General features: G+C 41.6%; 1 protein-coding gene across 10 annotated transcripts in view; it reads right to left on the bottom strand.

Moving 5' to 3' along the window:
- ANKHD1 (ankyrin repeat and KH domain containing 1) overlaps window positions 1-18,312 on the bottom strand; it is a 143,660-nt gene that overhangs the window by 41,753 nt on the left and 83,595 nt on the right. For all 10 annotated transcript variants that reach the window (XM_060253966.1, XM_060253959.1, XM_060253960.1 and 7 more), the window contains 9 exons: window positions 13,328-13,467; window positions 13,102-13,213; window positions 12,386-12,531; window positions 10,905-11,047; window positions 10,285-10,498; window positions 7,172-7,347; window positions 6,749-6,911; window positions 5,568-5,663; window positions 1,238-1,354 (listed from right to left, as the gene is read on the bottom strand). In XM_060253966.1, the coding sequence (XP_060109949.1) occupies window positions 1,238-1,354; window positions 5,568-5,663; window positions 6,749-6,911; window positions 7,172-7,347; window positions 10,285-10,498; window positions 10,905-11,047; window positions 12,386-12,531; window positions 13,102-13,213; window positions 13,328-13,467 (1,307 nt within the window). The remainder of the gene's footprint in view (window positions 1-1,237; window positions 1,355-5,567; window positions 5,664-6,748; window positions 6,912-7,171; window positions 7,348-10,284; window positions 10,499-10,904; window positions 11,048-12,385; window positions 12,532-13,101; window positions 13,214-13,327; window positions 13,468-18,312) is intronic.

Here is an 18,312-nt window from a genome sequence, read left to right as displayed (position 1 = left end):
CTATGACTTGCAAATGAACCCCAGAACTAGCTAGTCACTCATTACACAAGCCAACACACAATTACTGTTTGTAGCTCTACAAAAAGCCACGTTTTAGTAAGCATTTATTCTGTGTGATTTTTTTTCATACATGTCTGCATATAATGAATCAGTTCTACTATTTACTTTTTTTACTCTGGCAACTTAGAAGCCGTCCCCCCCCCAATTCTCTGAAGTTCTGCCTAATCACTAACTTTTATTTTAAAAAAATAATTTAATAACTTTAATAAAATGTATACTCTCTGCCATCATAAGGTGCACAGCAAATTAAAATATACAATATAAATCACTCTATGAACCATTAAAACCAACAAAACACATCATTAAAACAATTAAAGCTGGAACTAAAATAAATGCAGGGATCATGGGGAACAAACAAAATGATCTTCAGCACCAGTGGCTGGTGGCAACAAAAGGGGACACATGAGTCTCCCTGGGGAAAACACTGAACAAATCAGACATCAAGGTCAGTAGTGCCTATGCAGAATGGCAACAGTTCACCAGGAGGGTCTCAGGATTGCCAGGGATTGCACCTGCAATCTTCTGCATGTCAAGCAGATGCTCTGCCATTGAGCCACAGCCCCCCCCCCCCCTTTCCAGACTTTTGGTACCATGACTGAGAATGCCCTCTCCTAGGTTACCATCATAAGAGTGTACCTTACTACTAGGGTAACTAGAGTATCCAGAGAATGCAAGGGCTCTTCTGAAACCCAGCATGGTGTAATGGCTAAGAGTGGTGGACTCTAATGTAGAGAACTGGGTTTGATTTCCCACACTTCGACATGAAGCCTGCCAGGTGCCCTTGGGCCAGTCACAGTTCTCTCAGAACACTCTCAGCCCCACCTACCGCACAAAATGTCTATTGTGGGGAGAGGAAGGGAAGGTGATTGTCAGCTGCGTTGAGTCTCTTTGGAGTAGAGAAAGGCAGGGTATAAAAACCAACCCGTCTTCTTCTCTAACACAGAAGTAATTGGGGGGGGGGGGGCGCTTTTCAACTCTATTTAGCACAAATGTCCCTTGCTAGCCTGTGCTAAATAGGTACAGGCAAGGCATGGAAGATGATTCCAAAAACTAAAGATCACTTAGACCCCAATTATTTCTTCCTCTCCCTTGTAACTACCATATCATGTGAGTGTGAAAGCTCAGTGAGAGGAGTGTAGCACTGCACTGCTTTTGGAACTAAAGCCTAACATTTTACCTTTTCCAAATCCAGCTCTTTCAGCAGGATGCTGGCATTCTTGTTTGCTTCAGCAGCTTGCTGGTCCTTGGCCTTCACAATGGTTTCCACACACTGGTGGCACTTTTTTAACAAATCCTGTACAAGAGAGAGACTATTTTATGGAAACCACCTTTTATACACACTTAGAATACTTCATGTACATGCACGGAAGCAGCTATTGGAGAATATTTTTGTAGGTGTGAACTATGCAATATGCTGCAATTAGAACTGTGTGACCAGGATGATGTAAAAATATTCTAGAAGATACATATTTTAAAGCAAATTTTAGTGGCTCCCCATAATTTTATTGGCTGATCTAAATTCTTAACGAATGTAACTCTTAACTGGGAGAACTGGATTTGATTCCCCACTCCTCCATTTGTAGCTGCTGGAATGGCCTTGGGTTAATTATAGCTATTGCAGGTGTTGTCCTTGAAAGGGCAGCTGCTGTGAGAGCCCTCTCAGCCCCACCCACCTCACAGGATGTCTGTTGTGGGAGGGGGAGAAGATAAAGGACAAAGGTGGCCAACGGTAGCTCTCCACATGTTTTTTTGCCTACAACTCCCATCAGCCCCAGCCATTAGCCATGCTGGCTGGGGCTGATGGGAGTTGTAGGCAAAAAACATCTGGAGAGCTACCGTTGGCTACCCCTGATATGGGAGATTGTAAGCTGCTCAGTCTCTGATTCAGAGAGAAGAGTGGGATATAAATCTGTAATTCTACTTCTTGTTGAAATAAGAGGCTACTTAATGGCACAGCTGTCTGTTGCAATTATATCTTCCAGTGGCCAGATGTTCATCTACTACTTTTGAAATTGTGGCATTCCCCAAATTCAGAACTCTAATGTTGACCTTCATTAACACAAGTCAGGGGGATGAGCAGCAACATTTTTTCCAGGCTTAAACACACAGCATGGTACAGATTTGCAAATGGGTATGGGGAGATTCATGTTTGAATTTGTTCCCACAAACAGTCTTTGCTGATAAAGGTCAGCTTATCAAGGAGAAGGGCTGCATCTTAGATTTCCACATGGAGGAAGCATTCAAACGCATAATTTGCCAGCTGCCATCTAAAGTGGACATCTGACCACAAATTGCAGTTGAATGGCTCACCTGTTGAACATCAGAGAGCTACAATAATCATGCAATCACTGGCAGACATACAGAAGGACCTGCAGCCACAGAACACTGGTCTCAGGGCTTCTCATTGTGGATTAAGGCAGTGATTTATTGTATACTTAGCACAATTATTTTTAAACTCAATTTTTTAAAAAAAATATATGATCAATGTGATATTACTCTCATGTAACATATTCATTGTTACTGGCAGGTGGAACATGGCTCATGAACCACCAGGCATCTACTAGATCTTGCAAGGATATCGTTTGCTCTAAAGCAGCGTTTCCCAAAGGCAGGTTCGCGACCCGGCATCGGACCACAGAGCCCTCAATGCCGGTCTGCGGGGCTTCAGTCCTCTGACAACCCCTTCCCCTGCCTTCCCCCACAATGCGCCTCCCTCCCCCGAGTCGCACGCTTTCTTCTCCCACCCTTCCCCATCTCAGGCAGGTCAATGTCACATTCTCAGGGTGCAGGCAGGAGTCCAAAGCCAGTCCAAGGTCAAAGTCCAGGAAGTCAAGCAGGTCAGGATCAGGAAGGAGTGTGGATGGAAGCCAGAGAATAGACTTGTTGCTTCCCCAAGGTTACCAGGTCCTAGGTGGGAGCCATATGGGAGTCTCAATCAGCCTGCTCCCTAGGTGGCAGTGACTCTGCTAGAACTCAGGGCTGAGAGATCTGACGCATCAGCGTGCCTCATGTCTTCGCTCTAAAAGTTCTTTCCGGAGCCTGCTTCAAACTCTTGAGATGGGAGGAGAAGAGCTCGGAGGAGACTGACCGTCAACAGTCCCAGAAATGAGGGGAAAGCAGGGCATGTGAGCAACATCGAATTGTACTTGCTCATGATGGTGTTGGATCTGGAGCGTGATTGGGTGGGTCTCCTAGGTCACCGGACCGGGGGAGGTGCCCGTTGATGGCTTTGCCCAGGGTTGGGGTGTCTTTGTTCTGCACTGGGATCTGGTGTTGCTTCACAAAGCCCACGTCGAAAAAGCAGCAGGCGGCCCCGGAGTCGACCATGGCATAGACGAACAGCCACAGCAAAGGCTACTGCCATATGATCCAAAAAGCCCTAGTAGTCAGTCAGCAGGGGCGATGGGGCTAGAAGCAAGGGGGTAGCCCATTTAGCTGCCTGCCCCTTTAAGAGGCTGACAATGAAGCATACCTTGGTCTTGTCGTTGAGGAAGTCTCTGGCACGTAATTCAATATACAGTTTGCACTGTGCCAGGAATGCAGGAAACTCCTCCCCAGTGAACTTCTCTGGGGGAAGTACCGGGCACTTGGGTGGGACAGCAATGCTACATCATAGCTGTGACTTGCTGCTGCTGTTGAAAGGTGAGCCACCATTTGAGTGAGGTGCTGTACCTGAGTGAGCAAGGCTGCTAGCTGCCCAGAGCCTCCGCTTACCTCCTCATCCATCTTGCGGAGTGAATGTGTAGGTGGAAGCAATCTGTCACGTTCTCGGTACGGAGCTCATTCCACGCTGGGCCAAGCCTGCAGCAGCTCAAACAGTCCACGGCCAAAAAGGGTGCATGGCTCCTCCCTCCCTGGCACTTCCTTCCCATCCAGGAAGTGCTGGGGAGGGAGGAGCCATGCACCCTTTTCGGCCACTGTCTGTTTTGAGCTGCCGCTGGCGTGGAATGAGCTCCGCGCCGATTTCTGAGCGATCGGGTCGTCAGGCGGGGGGCTTTATGCAACATGAAACTGACCTGCTTGAGGTGGAGAAGGGAGGGAGAAGGAGGCATGGAGATGTATGAGGAGGGGGAGGTGCGATTGCAGGGGAAGGTGGGGGAGCGGCCAGGAGACTGGAGGCCCCACGGACCGGCATTGAGGGCTCCGTGGCCGGATTTCCCACTGAGAGTGAGCAGTTTTAAAGGTGAGTTGCTCCCGTTTCTTTTCCTTTTTCCTTTTTCTCTTTCTTTTTTTTGTCCCTCCTTTCTTTCACTCTTTCCCTCCCTTTTCCTTCCTCTTTTCTTTTTTCTATATTTGTTTCCAACTCTCCTTCCCTTCCTCTCTTTCCTTCTTCCTTCCTTCCTTCCTCTCTCTCTTTCTTTCGTCAGTCTTTTCCCCTGTCTTTCTTCCTTCTCTCTCTTTCTGTCAGTCAGTCTTTCTTCCTTCTCTCTCTCTTTCTGTCAGTAAGTCTTTTCCCCTATCTTCCTTCCTTCCCTCCTTCCTTCCCTGCCATTGCTAATCTGAGTAGACCTGAGGGGGGGAGAAGCTTTAAACGCCCTGCCATTTCATGTTTTCCCAGGCTGAGAGCATTTTATATTTTTAGTTTTCTGCTGTGTGGTCCTTGTGCTTTTTCTTAATGTTTTATTTTTACATTTGCATTGCAAAATCCCACTAGTCTCCTACCTTTCCTAAACAAAATATTGCAAGAGTTTTAGGCTTGTTTGAACATCATTTCCTGTCTCCTGTCTCCACCCCCAAAGTCTCCTGGCTCCACCCTCAAATTTTAGTGGGCCACGAAGGAGAAGTGTAAAAATAACCGGGCCACAGGGAGGGGGGGGGGGAGTTTGGGAAACCCTGCTCTAAAGAATGGCCTTTGTTCCTGCACTGTTTAGTGCACTTTTAGGTCAAGGTTTTCCTTAAGGACTTTGTCAAGTGGGGACTAGGAGTATACGCTCAGTATAAACCAAGCTGAAAAAAAACCTGATAAATACCTCACTGGTATCTATATAGAGAAGATGACCTGAGCTTGGTATGGAGAAGATGACCTGTGCTTGGTATACTTGCTGAATTACATAAGTGGCTTGGAACTTGACAATTGTGGGCAACTGTTCACTCCTCCATGAGGAAGGTATCTGAAATGAGCTAATGAGCTAGCAAGATGGTTTGAAATGTCCAGTACAAGATTCCATACCTGGCACCATTCACTGAAGATAACAGAGTCATTGCACAAGCACTTTATAGAATTAGGTTATTGCACCACATTGCATTGGAATCAATTGCACTGAAAATTATTTACACTTACCTTTGAATGAATTGTTGTGGAATTACTAATCAATGGAATAAGAATAAATATATTTCTTTATTAGTAATTTGGCCACAGTCTATTTCTGTTTCTTACTTGTCTTCCTGTGGTTCTCTCTGTTTTATATCAATCAGAAGTAGCCTGCTCTGCCCCAGAATTACTTTTATATGTTGTGTGTCATTAATTACATCATCTGAGAACAGACCAGAGTTTTCCTGGAACTTACCTTGTCAGTTATTGTTGCGATGTACCTCATGCATTCAATGTCTGAAGGAAACTGGTTCACTTCTTTCACCAAAAACTGAACTACTCTCACATGGCCCTGAGTAGGAAAGGGAAAATAGGCAATGCTCAAATTTAATCTGCACAAAAAGGGAGCTAAAATGTGTATCATTTACATATGCCACTTTCAACCAAGGAGGTCTGTATTAAACAGTATATCATCTCAGCTATGATATAGCATTAGCCTTGCTACGCTGCATGAGACAAAGACCTATTTAAGCCTGTCAGATGCTCAAAATCATTTGAAAGCAAAGTATGATACAGTGTATTTCTCCAGCACCCAGATATGTACATTCAAGGCTGTATACCACACTTCTGCAGAAGTGCACCAAAAGTACAGAACTTAAGCATCCTGGTAACCTAAGCTTCTCTTTGGTTGCTTTATTTAAAAAAATGTCATCTTTACGGTTGCAAGCAATACTGGAAAATGCGTGAAAAATGTCAATAAAACATTGAACAGAGTGCTTGCCATAAGATTTCCAGTAATGGTTTGTTCTTACGATCAGTTTCTGATGGCAGAAGGGATGTCTGAAAGATGCTACAGCATACAATATCCTATAAATCCTACAAAAAGGGCTGGATTCCAGCCTGTGACCCAATAGCCTCAAACGACAAGTCTTGCCTTTCCCAGACATCCTTGATGGGACAAGGGGAAAAAATCCCTCAGAGCTGTCTTTTTGTTTTACCACTGCAACAAACTCCTCGCTTCCTGGATTCTTTGTGGTCTTGTAAACTTCAAACTTTCTTTGACCTCCTGACTGCTACTTCCTTAGAATGCTCTCACCTTGAAAGAAATTCTCCTAGTTGCTTACTTCAGCATACAGACCTCAGAGCACTGAGATTTAATTTGCACCTTCTCATTCCCAGAATCTATGTTCTGACTTTGTCAGGGATGAGATACAGAATATTAACAGGGCAAAAACAGCTCTCAGGCAACTGCAGCTGCTTCTTCAGATGTAAAGCATTAGGCTAGCCATCTCAGACCTTTCCAGTTCACCTCAACTGTCCAGCATAAAAACAAACAAGAGAAGGTAAACAGAGGAGCTCCTTCCAAAGGATAAGGTGGCTAAGGAAAATTGCAGAGCTGACTTTTGCTGAACTTTTGTTTTGTGAAAATGTTCTCACCTTACGAAATGCTGACATTAGTGGTGTGATTTTACGGTTATCTGCAGCATCCACATCAGCTCCTGCCTGCACAAGCAGCTGCACTACATCAAGGTGGCCACCATTTGCTGCCAACCAGAGCGGTGTGTTTCCTTTCTTGTTCCGTACATCAATATGTGCTCCCCTAAAAGGAGTTAAGAGTACAATTGAAGATGAGAAGTAACTGAGGCAGAAATGGAAACTCATCTTGCTTGCAGACACCTGCTGAACAGAATATCAATAGCTAGCTTCAGAACACCTCTCACCATCACAGGAGTTAAGCTGGATCTGCCAAGGACTACGCTTCTTAGAGCAGGGAACAGCATTTATTTTGTGTATGTTCTTCTGTAAAAGTATTATGTACATAGACAGCAAACAACAACAAAGACAAAAGGAAACTCATACCGATTAATCAGGAGCTCACAGAACTTGTAGTGGCCTTTGTCTGCTGCAATTGTTAAAGCAGTATCCCTGGAGGAAGGCACAGGAGGGGCATTGACATCTGCTCCTTTATCAAGAAGAACTCTTCCAACTTCTGCATATCCTCCAGAAGCTGCTTCCATCAGAGGAGTGAGCCCAGTCTGTTTAAGAGAATGTGTTGGAATCACATCTACAGCAAGCAATTCTGAAGATGATCTCGGAATTATTATTCTTTTACTAGCTAGGGACAACACTCATTGTCCAGTCTCTTTGCAATTCTGTCAGAGACAATAAGCTTTGGGCTTAAGACTACCAAGACAGCCCATCCAAACTTGGTTTTCCACCTAAAGAATGGTACTTCTGTGCCCTACAAGACTACCTGTCCCTGCACAAAATAGTTTCTCCTTATTGTTCAGCACTGCTGCCTAATAAAAACTTCTCCGGATATTTCACTATTCTTTGCAAAACAATCAATCAGCAAGATTTAAGCAGCTCTACAAAGTGCAAGTTCAGAATAAAATGACAGCATCTGAATGCAAATTTGTACATTCATATTTAATTTATTCTGGGCAAAGTAAGTGCTGCAAATTTTCACTTCCATTACATTAAACTGCAATGCTTTATTATTAAAACCCAAAATATTATCTTAAAATCTTGATATTTTAAGCACTTTCAGTGCACAATTAGGAAAAAAGATACAGCATTATTATAAAATTGAATACAAATATTTCAAGAAATATATATCTCAAGCAATTTTGGACTCTGAATATGAACATAGTTTGGAATTTTACTATGTATGACCATCTCTCTTGGATTTTGAGGAATATAGGGCAGATTCTTCCTTAAGTTGTGGCAGGTAAAGCTTGTTATGTAGGACGAAAGAACTGCAACTGGCAGAATTTCCTCTTCCACACCACAGTTCAAGACACCCATGTCCTCTCTTGTATCTAGCTATAAACCCTAATGTTGGTTTGTTTTTTAAAAAAATCTATACAAAAGATGAAGCTAATATTTGGCTTTTATTCAGCCAAATGGCTTATATATGGCTTATATCGGTAGCCAAATCAGATTGTCTAATAAATAATCAGCTGAATAAATACCTGAAAAATATCAGCAAGATATTTTTGAGTATTAATTTGGTTTTATTATAGGCGCCATAGACTATAATGCAGAATATATCTGGGGATATCTGGCATTCCGGGGGGCGGGCTGTGCTCATAGCCTTCCATCCAGGAAGTGCCGGGGAGGGAGGAGCCATGCACCCTTTTCGGCCGCGGTCTGTTTGAGCTGCCGCCAGCTTGGCCCGGCGTGGAATGAGCTCCGTGCCTATTTTTGAGTGATCGGGCCGTCGGACTTTATGCAAGATGAAACTGACCTGCCTGAGGTGGGGAAGGGAGGGAGAAGGAGGAGCGGAGGTGCATGAGAGGGGGGAGGTGCGATGCAGGGGAAGGTGGGGGAGCGGCCAGGAGACTGGAGGCCCCACGGACCGGCGTTGAGGGCTCCGTGGCCGGATTTCCCACTGAGAGTGAGCAGTTTTAAAGGTGAGTTGCTCCCGTTTCTTTTCCTTTTTCTCTTTCTTCTTTTTGTCCCTCCTTTCTTTCACTCTTTCCCTCCCTTTTCCTTCCTCTTTTCTTTTTTTCTATATTTGTTTCCAACTCTCCCTCCCTTCCTCTTTCTTTCCTTCTTCCTTCCTTCCTTCCTCTCTCTCTTTCTTTCATCAGTCTTTCCCCCTGTCTTTCTTCCTTCTCTCTCTTTCTGTCAGTCAGTCTTTCTGTCTTTCTTCCTTCTCTCTCTCTTTCTGTCAGTAAGTCTTTTCCCCTATCTTCCTTCCTTCCCTGCCATTGCTAATCTGAGTAGACCTGGGGGGGCGGGGAGAAGCTTTAAACACCCTGCCATTCAATGTTTTCCTGGGCTGCCATTTCATGTTTTCCCAGGCTGAGAGCATTTTATATTTTTAGTTTTCTGCTGTGTGATCCTTGTGCTTTTTCTTATTGTTTTATATTTACAATTGCATTGCAAAATCCCACTGTTCTCCTACCTTTCCTAAACAAAATACTGCAAGAGTTTTAGGCTTGTTTGTACATCATTTCCTGTCTCCCGGCTCCACCCCAAAAGTCTCCTGGCTCCACCCTCAAATTTTAGTGGGTCACGAAGGAGAAGTGTAAAACTTTAGTGGGCCATGGGGGGTGAGTTTGGGAAACCCTGGCTTAGAGGTAACTATGCTCATCCTCCAACCGACCAATGCGCTAGTATAGGGGTGTCAAACTCATTTGTTATGAGGGTTGAATCTGACAAATGAGACCTTGTCAGGCCATGTGTGTCATAAAATGAAATGCCATGTAGCAGAGACATAAACTTTATAAAGGACACAGACACAATTAAATTTTTTTTAAAAACTTAAAAATAAAACATGATTAAAACATTAGCACTTGTTGGTCTTAAAGGTGATTTCTTTGCATCTCTCCAATGGGATCCAGGGAGCTGGCAAAGGAAGCTCTGGCTCTTTCCTTCCTTCCCCAGGGGACCAGGAAAGGAGGAGTCTCAGCCAATAGAAGGAAGACAAGTCTGACTCAATAGCTCTGGTGTGCGATTGAGAGAGCCTGGCAAAGCAAGCGCTCCCTCCCCCCCTTATTCCTCAAGGGAGGAGCCTTGGAAAAAATAGAGGCTTTGCTCTGTAGCTCCTGTGCAATTGAGCAAGCCTAGAAAAGCAAGCTGTGATGCAGAAGGAAGCAAGAGAGAGGGAGAAGAAAGCAGATGACAGCCAGTTGCTTGGGGGCCTGATTTGGCCCCTGGGCCACGTTTGACACCTTTGCTCTAGTCAAATCAAGCAGTGGGACCCATATTTCTGAAATCAGTTATGTTATAGTGCGGTGTCTTACAGAATGATACATTATCCAAAGTACAGTGACAGTGCTTCAGACATGCTTTAAAACTACTGATGATGACACAAATAGCAGCATCAGATCAGCTGGTTTGTTTTCAGATTAGTAAAGCAGATTGAAGTTCCCAGATCTGCACCACTCAGTCCTTAAAACTGGAGAACTTTTATACCACATCTGTCTGGGGGAAGAACATAAACATTCAGTCTGCTTACTTACTTTTGCCCTATGTTCAACATTGGCTTTTCGGTCCAGAAGTAGACTGACCACCTCTGCCCTGCCCTGGAAACAGGCCAAGGTGAGAGCTGTGTTCCTATTGGTTTCAATTTGGGCATTAATATCTGAGCCCATATCAAGCAACAGCTTTACTGCAGGAACGTGGCCATTCATAGCTGCCAACATCAGAGGAGAAATGCCCAGTTTACTGCCAGTCCTACAGTGAAGAAACAATATAGCTGTCAGACTGAACAAACATGGATAAAAGCAAAAAACAAACAAGTATTTTCTCTGGACAATGCATATTAAAAAAGAGGGGTAACATGATAGACAAAAGTCATCCAAAATAAACAAATTTTATAATTCATAAACTAGCAGGTACTATTATCAAATCATGATATTTTAAAATGTAAAACCAAGACGGAGAACATGTTATATTGCTACCAACAAGTGTTCCACTTCCTATCCGTGAACGCTATCAAAGAAATAGGACAGCTGTACAAAAGTCCCCTCAATACACTTTTTTTAAAAAAAGTACAACACTATTTGTTAGAAATAATTATAGATAATAATTGACAGAATGCAAATCACTCCTCTCAAGCCAAACCAGAACAGCCCTTTACCTTGAATTAATTTCTGCTCCAGCATTAAGAAGGATTTTTATAATGTTCACATATCCCCCTGAAGCAGCAAGACTTAGAGGTGTATAATCAGACACATTCCTGTGCTCTTTGTTTGCTCCACGTGCCAGGAGCAGGTCAACCACCTGAAATGGAGAACAGCATGAGCAGGATCAGGCAACAGTCACCGGCATTCGGGGGAATCAGCAAGACTACGAACTATTGTGTGCATAACCGACTGTCAGGAGAAGCAACAGCTCAGGCCAGAGTGCCCAAGTTCTCCTGTAACACCATGAACTTTGCTTCATGTTTGTACAAAGAACCTGCCACTAACCATCATCACAGTATACAAAGATGACCGCAGCAGCACACTTCTCACCAATTATTATTTACTTACATCAGCATGCAAGTCTTATTATTCATAATGAAAGTTAATTTTTGTTTAATGTTCCGGGGGTTTTTTGTTTGAGATCTTTCTTGGGAGAATGGAAAAGGCTCATTTTGTATATGAAGAAGAGACTGAATTTATACTCCACCATTAACTTTTCAAAGGAGTCTTAGGATAGTTTACAATTTGTTTTCCCTTCTCCTCCCCACAACAGATATCCTGTGAGGCAAGTGTAGCTGAGAGACCACTAACAGAAACTGCTCTTGAGAGGAACAGCTCTGTGAGAACTTGTGACAAGGTCACATCAGCAGGTGCATGTGGAGGAATGGGGAATCAAACCTGGTTCTCCCAGGTAAGAGTCCGTGCACTTAACCACTACACCAACCTGGCTATAATAGCAGGCAGAACAGAGTCCTATTCACATATATCTGATGTTCTGCAGAATCTATAAGAAATCAGAGAACTCCTGTATTTCTAGATACCTGTGTCCTGTTTCCTTAACTGGACACCTCTGTCCTGCATCTATACACTAGATGCAACCTTGGAAGATCATCTACACACATTGCATCTGCCATGTATGGTTTAACACAAGAAAATGTTATGTATGATTTTGAAGGACAAGAAATATGAAGTCCCAACAATGAACAGAAGCTATGTAATTTCTCACAAGTCTGAATAGGGCAAAAGTATTTTCATCCTATTTATTTTTCAGTTTCTTTTCCATCAGCAGCCAAGGATTTTTTGTGAACCTGACATATGAATAATTTTGAAGACAGCAGTTACAGATTAAAAAATTATTCTAGGAGTCTACGCACCAAATTTCTACAGGCTCAAGTTAAATACCTAGAGAACATTAAATATCCAGTAAGAACTACTATAAAGAAAGCTGAAGAGACATGTCTACTATTCCTAATCAATACACACAAAACCTGGTATTTCCAGCATACTGTATATGTAATGTAACAGCATGCAATGAACTGCTGAAAGCAAACAGGAAGACATATTGGACTTGTAGAAGTTCATGTTTCACCCAACGTAAGATCGCAATATTTTACAGAACTCCATGCCAAGCCCATGAAAGATAAAAAGCATTTACCTCTTGGCGTCCACCAGAGCATGCTAATGAGAGTGGAGTGTCCTTAGTACGTTCAGACTGTGCTTCTATATCGCCACCTTTGTCTAGAAGGATTTCCACTACACCAACATGTCCAGCTGTTGCAGCTAAAATCAGTGGTGTAAAACCTAACAGAAACGATCAAATTAAAAGCTATTTTAAGGAAGCAAAAGTGAAAAAATAAAACTGCTACTAAAGGAAAGAGTCTGATGCTCTGAGAGCCAGCTAATAAAGAATGGGGGATGGCACAGCACAGGTAAAATAAGGCAGATTTGTTTATTGTAGTCACATGGCTTTTAACACTGGTTCTATTTTGTTATTTTTGCAATTGTGTTTCTACTGGTTTTAACACTGATTTTAGTATTTGCTCATTATAAGTTTTTATAACTACTATTTAGGGATCTTATTTTGTATAACTGTTGCTGGATGCCGCCTTGTGTTCGTACCACAGAGAGCCAGGGCTTAAACGCTTTGAAGAAACAAGCTTGTGCCTGAATTGGTGCAAAAATCTATCAATTAATGCTTTGTGTCTGCTATAGCAAGAAGAATCAAGCTCTCTCAGACTTGTCAACACAGTTGCAAAAGCAGGAAAAATGAAAGAACTTTATCAGCTAAGATGTTACAGGAAGTTTGACATACTGTACCAATTGCTATTCCTAATAAAACAACCAAAACGTAGCAGGGTTTCGAAAGCTTACCCTTCTTGTCTCTGTGTTCTATACTGGCACCTCGTGCTATCAACACTGAGACGAGCTCTTCGTGACCACCAGCACATGCGAGAGTCAGCGCAGTATCATGGTTACTCTCGGTCTTAATGGGAAAGATATATTTCAGTTTTAGGACAGAACGCTTAATACCTATTATGGCTTTCTGTTGTGTTACAGAAATGTTTATTAAAACCAAAACCAATTTATAACCACTCACATGGGCATCAATGTCAACGGAAGGGTACGTGGGGAGCACCGACTGAGAAGATACATTGAGTGCTTGTGAGCAGGGCTCAGGTGTAGGCGATTCTGTAGCATTTGAGGAACTGGAGCCAGTGGGCACTCTGCTATTAACAGCTGGAAAAAAAATTAAATGTTATCTGTTGCATGGAGAGTTCTTTTCCCAGAGAACAGACTATGTCCTATTAATTGTTGTAACATGCCCTGAGCCTGCCTGTGGGGTAGGGCTGACTAGAAACCCAATAAAATAAATAATAAATTATTCAATAGTGAATTGCCATGAAAACAGAAAATGGTGCCCTCATTCCAGAAACTCATTGGGCCAATTCTCACTTTATAATTTTGCACTCTAGTACCAACGCCCAACTATAAATACATGTGCAGCTCAACAAATGTGAAGAGTGTACATGGAAGGTATGAAACATATCTGCTACAAAACATTCAGAAGCAGCAACTGAGAATGGATGCCCCACCATCCTCAGAATTTTAAAGATATAGTGGCCAAGCACAAAATCTAAAGTGACTCTTAGACACTGATTTCAGTGGATATTGCTTCAAAGAGTAAGCTTTCATTGACTGTCCTAAATCTAGATCATATGCTTTCCTGAAATTGAGAAATATTATGAGTCCAGATTTAGGAAAATGCACCTGAGCAATCACAAATCAGGTTTCTAATACAGTCATCAATATTAGATAATTAAAAGGGGGCACAGCTCAGCGGCAGAGCCTCACATATAAAGGTCCCATATTCAATTCCTGAAATCTCCAGTTAGAAGATCCGAAATTGCAGATGTTGGGAAAGATCCTCCTCTGAAACGCTGGAGAGCTCCCACCAGTCACAGTAGAAACTGTTGGACTAGCTAGACTTGGCAGCATAACTCTTCTATTCTGAAGCAACTTAGGAAGGATATGCAGAAGACAGGCAAGCTATGATTAATGGTCACCTAACAGAAAGGTTACTTCGCCTGCTGAATTTTTTTTACTAGTCTTTGCTAACTGGATGTGTCCTATATTCAAATTTCTATGAAACAACATTTCATTATTAAGCATTTTCTAAACTTTAAAATTTAAATATAGATACCTTAGATTTTTGGGAGCCAAGTCTAATTTAGCCTCAACTGTTTTGTTGCTGGATAAACCATAGGGCATTTGAAACAATACCTAGCAACTGAATGATACAAAACTGACACTGACTGCGTAACAGATCACTAATATTTTAATGGAACTTTAAAAAATGTTTAATAGAAAAATGCCTGTTACTGAACAGTCATTACACACTATTTTGAATAAGTTCCATTACATGAGAACCTGACCTAAAGACAAAGGCAAACAGAACCAATATGCTTTCATTTAATTTCCATACCAATTCAAAAATTCACCATGGAAAACTGTACAGAAAATGTCTTATTCAGTTTGAATAAGCAACAGGGATATCAAATAATAAAGAGTAAATGGTTTTACACAAGAACATTTAACAAAGTCATTTTTTCTCTGAGCACTGAAAGCCCAGGACAATTATCTTAAGTTTCCTATGAACTCTTTACATCAACTAAAGAAAGTCAGATGGAGCTCCAAAAGAAACAGCTTACACTACACTGTTTTATCAGTATACCTGCAGCAAAAATGAATGCTGAAAATTTTCTACATACAGTTTTTGTTGTTGTGTAGACAACCCAGAGTAGAAAACATATGCAGAACACAGAACAGTACTTCTGCAATTTTTTCCCTTTTTTGCTTTTTTAAGTATTTGATTGGGGGGGGGGGGATGCCAGTACAGTTGTACCACTGTACAGATATCCTATCACAAAGATAGAAAGCATTGTTTCAGCTAACTAAGAGGTCTAACTAAGCAGATCTCAGGACTGATTTCTGAGATTTATGAAATATCCCTTGAAATGGCTGGTTTAACTTCCAAATTGCCAATTTTTTCACACTGAGTGTGAAAGAGGGGCCATAGTGCATATCACATGTATAGTGATGAAGATGTAGTAGAAGTATTTAAAAGTCACAAGCTTACAAAGAAACGGAACTTTGCCTATCTCTTCCCTACCAGTGTATCCAATCAGCAGTCTTGATAAAATTAAGGAAAGTAAAATCCTGCCCATTCCCCAGATAAAGTGCTCTGACATAGAAGAAGTCTTGCTCACTGATAGAACAAATTAAATAGGTGCTTCTGCTTTTAAAAGTAGAAACATGTAAGATATCCATGACTGATCCGTGCCCAAATCAAAGGATTACCTGAAATAACTCAACACTGACTTCTGTTCATGTGCCAGGAAGAGAGCTGCAATATTAGTACTTATATGTATACAGCTCCATCACAACATATGCCACTTGACAGAACAAGCTCCCCCCCTCAAAAAACAAACAGGAAAAGACTACTGCTCCTTATCTACCAGATAAATCAACTAAAGGGGGGGGGGGGAATGAGAAATATAAGATTAAATATATGCATACTGTTTTGGTCGGGGAAAAGGAGTTAAATGGGGGGAGCAGGATGTCCCAGAAAGCTATCTTCTGAGAAGGAATTTGCAAGAGAGGGCACACTACACAGGACTTCTGAGCTATTTAACAGTACGGCATTGGCTGCATCATATTCCACAAGCCACTAATTAATAATTGCTGACCTCAGAAAGATACTGACTGGGTATGAAATTCAACTGTTCTATGTGCTAAACAACACAAAAAGAAAATCCATTTTCAAATATTATGATTCCTGCTCATGTATGCTGCTAGTGCTGTCTCATCAGTAGTTTCTGTTGCTACAAAATAAGAAGCTGCTACTGAACATACTGTATTAACATATTTAGTGGCTAAATATGTTAAATACGCTAAAAGGAACAGACACACCCCTCCATTAAGATTATGGACAAAAGGTATGTGGTATCTGACTCAAAACATAAGGAAAATAAACATGCTTTTTAAAAGCTAGTATAAGGAGTAAGACAATTTCTTGTCCAACAGGTACTTAATCTATCAAGAAAAAACTAATGCTTGCAAGAAATACAACTTTTTGAAGTTTATTAAGTGCAGCAGTAAGTATGGCAAGTCATTTATATGATAACAGAAACCCGTGTTTTCACCTTCCTTTTTAAAACTAACTGTTTTTAGTACAATTACTTGCATTTACAAAGCATATAAATATGACATCCAAACTTGTGATTTATACACCATGGGATTTCACTATCTTTAACTGAACAATGATTGTGATTATGAACAATTGCAATTTAGAGTCATGACCTGCCACAACAATAAGTGCTGCAGGAGCAAACCTATTCCCCTGGAACAACAGATTAGCAATGCAAAGCTGCTGCTAGGCCTAAGCATACTGAGAGAGGACATGACTGACTGCTCATCTCCTACTGGGTATGCAGAACTACGACCAGTGTTTCATACGCCTAACATGATTGAGTAGTCACAAAGCTGACTGCTGATTTACTGAAAATTGTTATTCTGAGTATGACTGATGGGTTTGGCTGAAACTCACTGTTGTACATTTTATTACAAAGAAACTACCCTTCCCTCCCATTTTCAGAAAAATTCAATGAAGTTCTCCCCATTTTTGAAATGCCAGACTAATAACACTGGTCAATGTGCAGATTTGTTATGCCCAGAATGCTTCCAATCCAAATACATAGCCCCTCGGCCCTCTCTAAGAAAAACACTTATATTAAAATTTTGCAACACAAGAGTTTCACAGTCTCCCTGTACCCAACACCAGGGAATACATCACATGCTCTTCCTCCCCAACCAACTCTAATCCCCAAACATTTCCACTTTATACCTTGTCCCATCTCTGATCTACAAAATTCTCACATGGTGCCTTAGGCACCTTATTCTCCTCAGTTCTTCACTCCACATCTTGAACAGTCAAACAATGGAAAAATCCCTCAGACCCTTGTTTTTCAAGCTTTGTACTTCTTGCACTAACTATTTTCTATTGATGGGAATATAATTTCTAACATTCTAGTAACCACATGCAATACCAGAGTGTTATCAAGTAAAAGAGAGGGAACTTAAATTCTTTTGCAAAAGTAGTTTTATAAAGAAATATTCTATCATCATGAAATGTGATTTTTCATAACCCTTTGAACAACATACCTATCTCACCTGGCCATGTGAACGGCAGACTGCAGACTTCTTCCCAGAGTACAAAAACCCTAGCAATGTGTATCTTTGTCAATTGGGGCAGTGCAATAGACTGTGGAACACGTATTATCAAACTTGGGGTTGAGGTGCAAAGGTAAATCCTGTATGCATAGCAATCCTTCCTTCCATGCCGTTTATTAACCTTCCCAGCTCACTTTTCCAGATGCAAGTGTGAAGTGAAGATGTGCAAAATGTGCTGCACGTGTCAGAAAGCTGCATATTTAACTTCTTCAAAAGCATCATTTACTCAAATATACAACTTTGTTAAGGAGCTTTAATTGAGACTTTTTATGTTGAAACAATGCTCTATTTCTAAATAATGAAATCTGCAGCTTCTTTTCCATCTCAAACTATTTCCTATTATTTGCCTTTTTTTAATACAACTCAACCCTAAGCTGCTTCTATGCTTAATTTTAGCAGCACTAAGGGTAAGCAGGTATGAGTCTTTAAAGTAACTACAGGCTAACATCGCAAATTCCTCCTGACAGCAAGTGCTCTGTGCACCAGGGCAACGTCCTAGATAAACAACCAGGTCAGGATTCCTAGTGTTAAAGCAGCCCTAGAATTTCAAAAGCTTACGGTGGAACAGACTTAGATATCCCTTTTAGACTTTATACATACGTTGAGGAAAGAGAGCTGCACATTCAAGCCTCTCCTGAACTACTGGGAAATCCAACTCCTTAAACCAAAAGCAGTGAAAAACAGCATTGACCAGGCCACTGACAGGCGCTACTATCCATTCATATCCACGGAACCATCAATTATTAAGTTCAATAACAAATGCTACAAATGTTTTCAGATCTGAACTGTATA

The sequence above is a fragment of the Heteronotia binoei genome, chromosome 14 (assembly GCF_032191835.1).
Source record: "Heteronotia binoei isolate CCM8104 ecotype False Entrance Well chromosome 14, APGP_CSIRO_Hbin_v1, whole genome shotgun sequence".
NCBI classification, from domain to species: Eukaryota; Metazoa; Chordata; class Lepidosauria; order Squamata; family Gekkonidae; genus Heteronotia; species Heteronotia binoei.
Note: the sequence above shows the minus strand (reverse complement) of the source record. Positions and strands in the feature narration are given on the sequence as shown.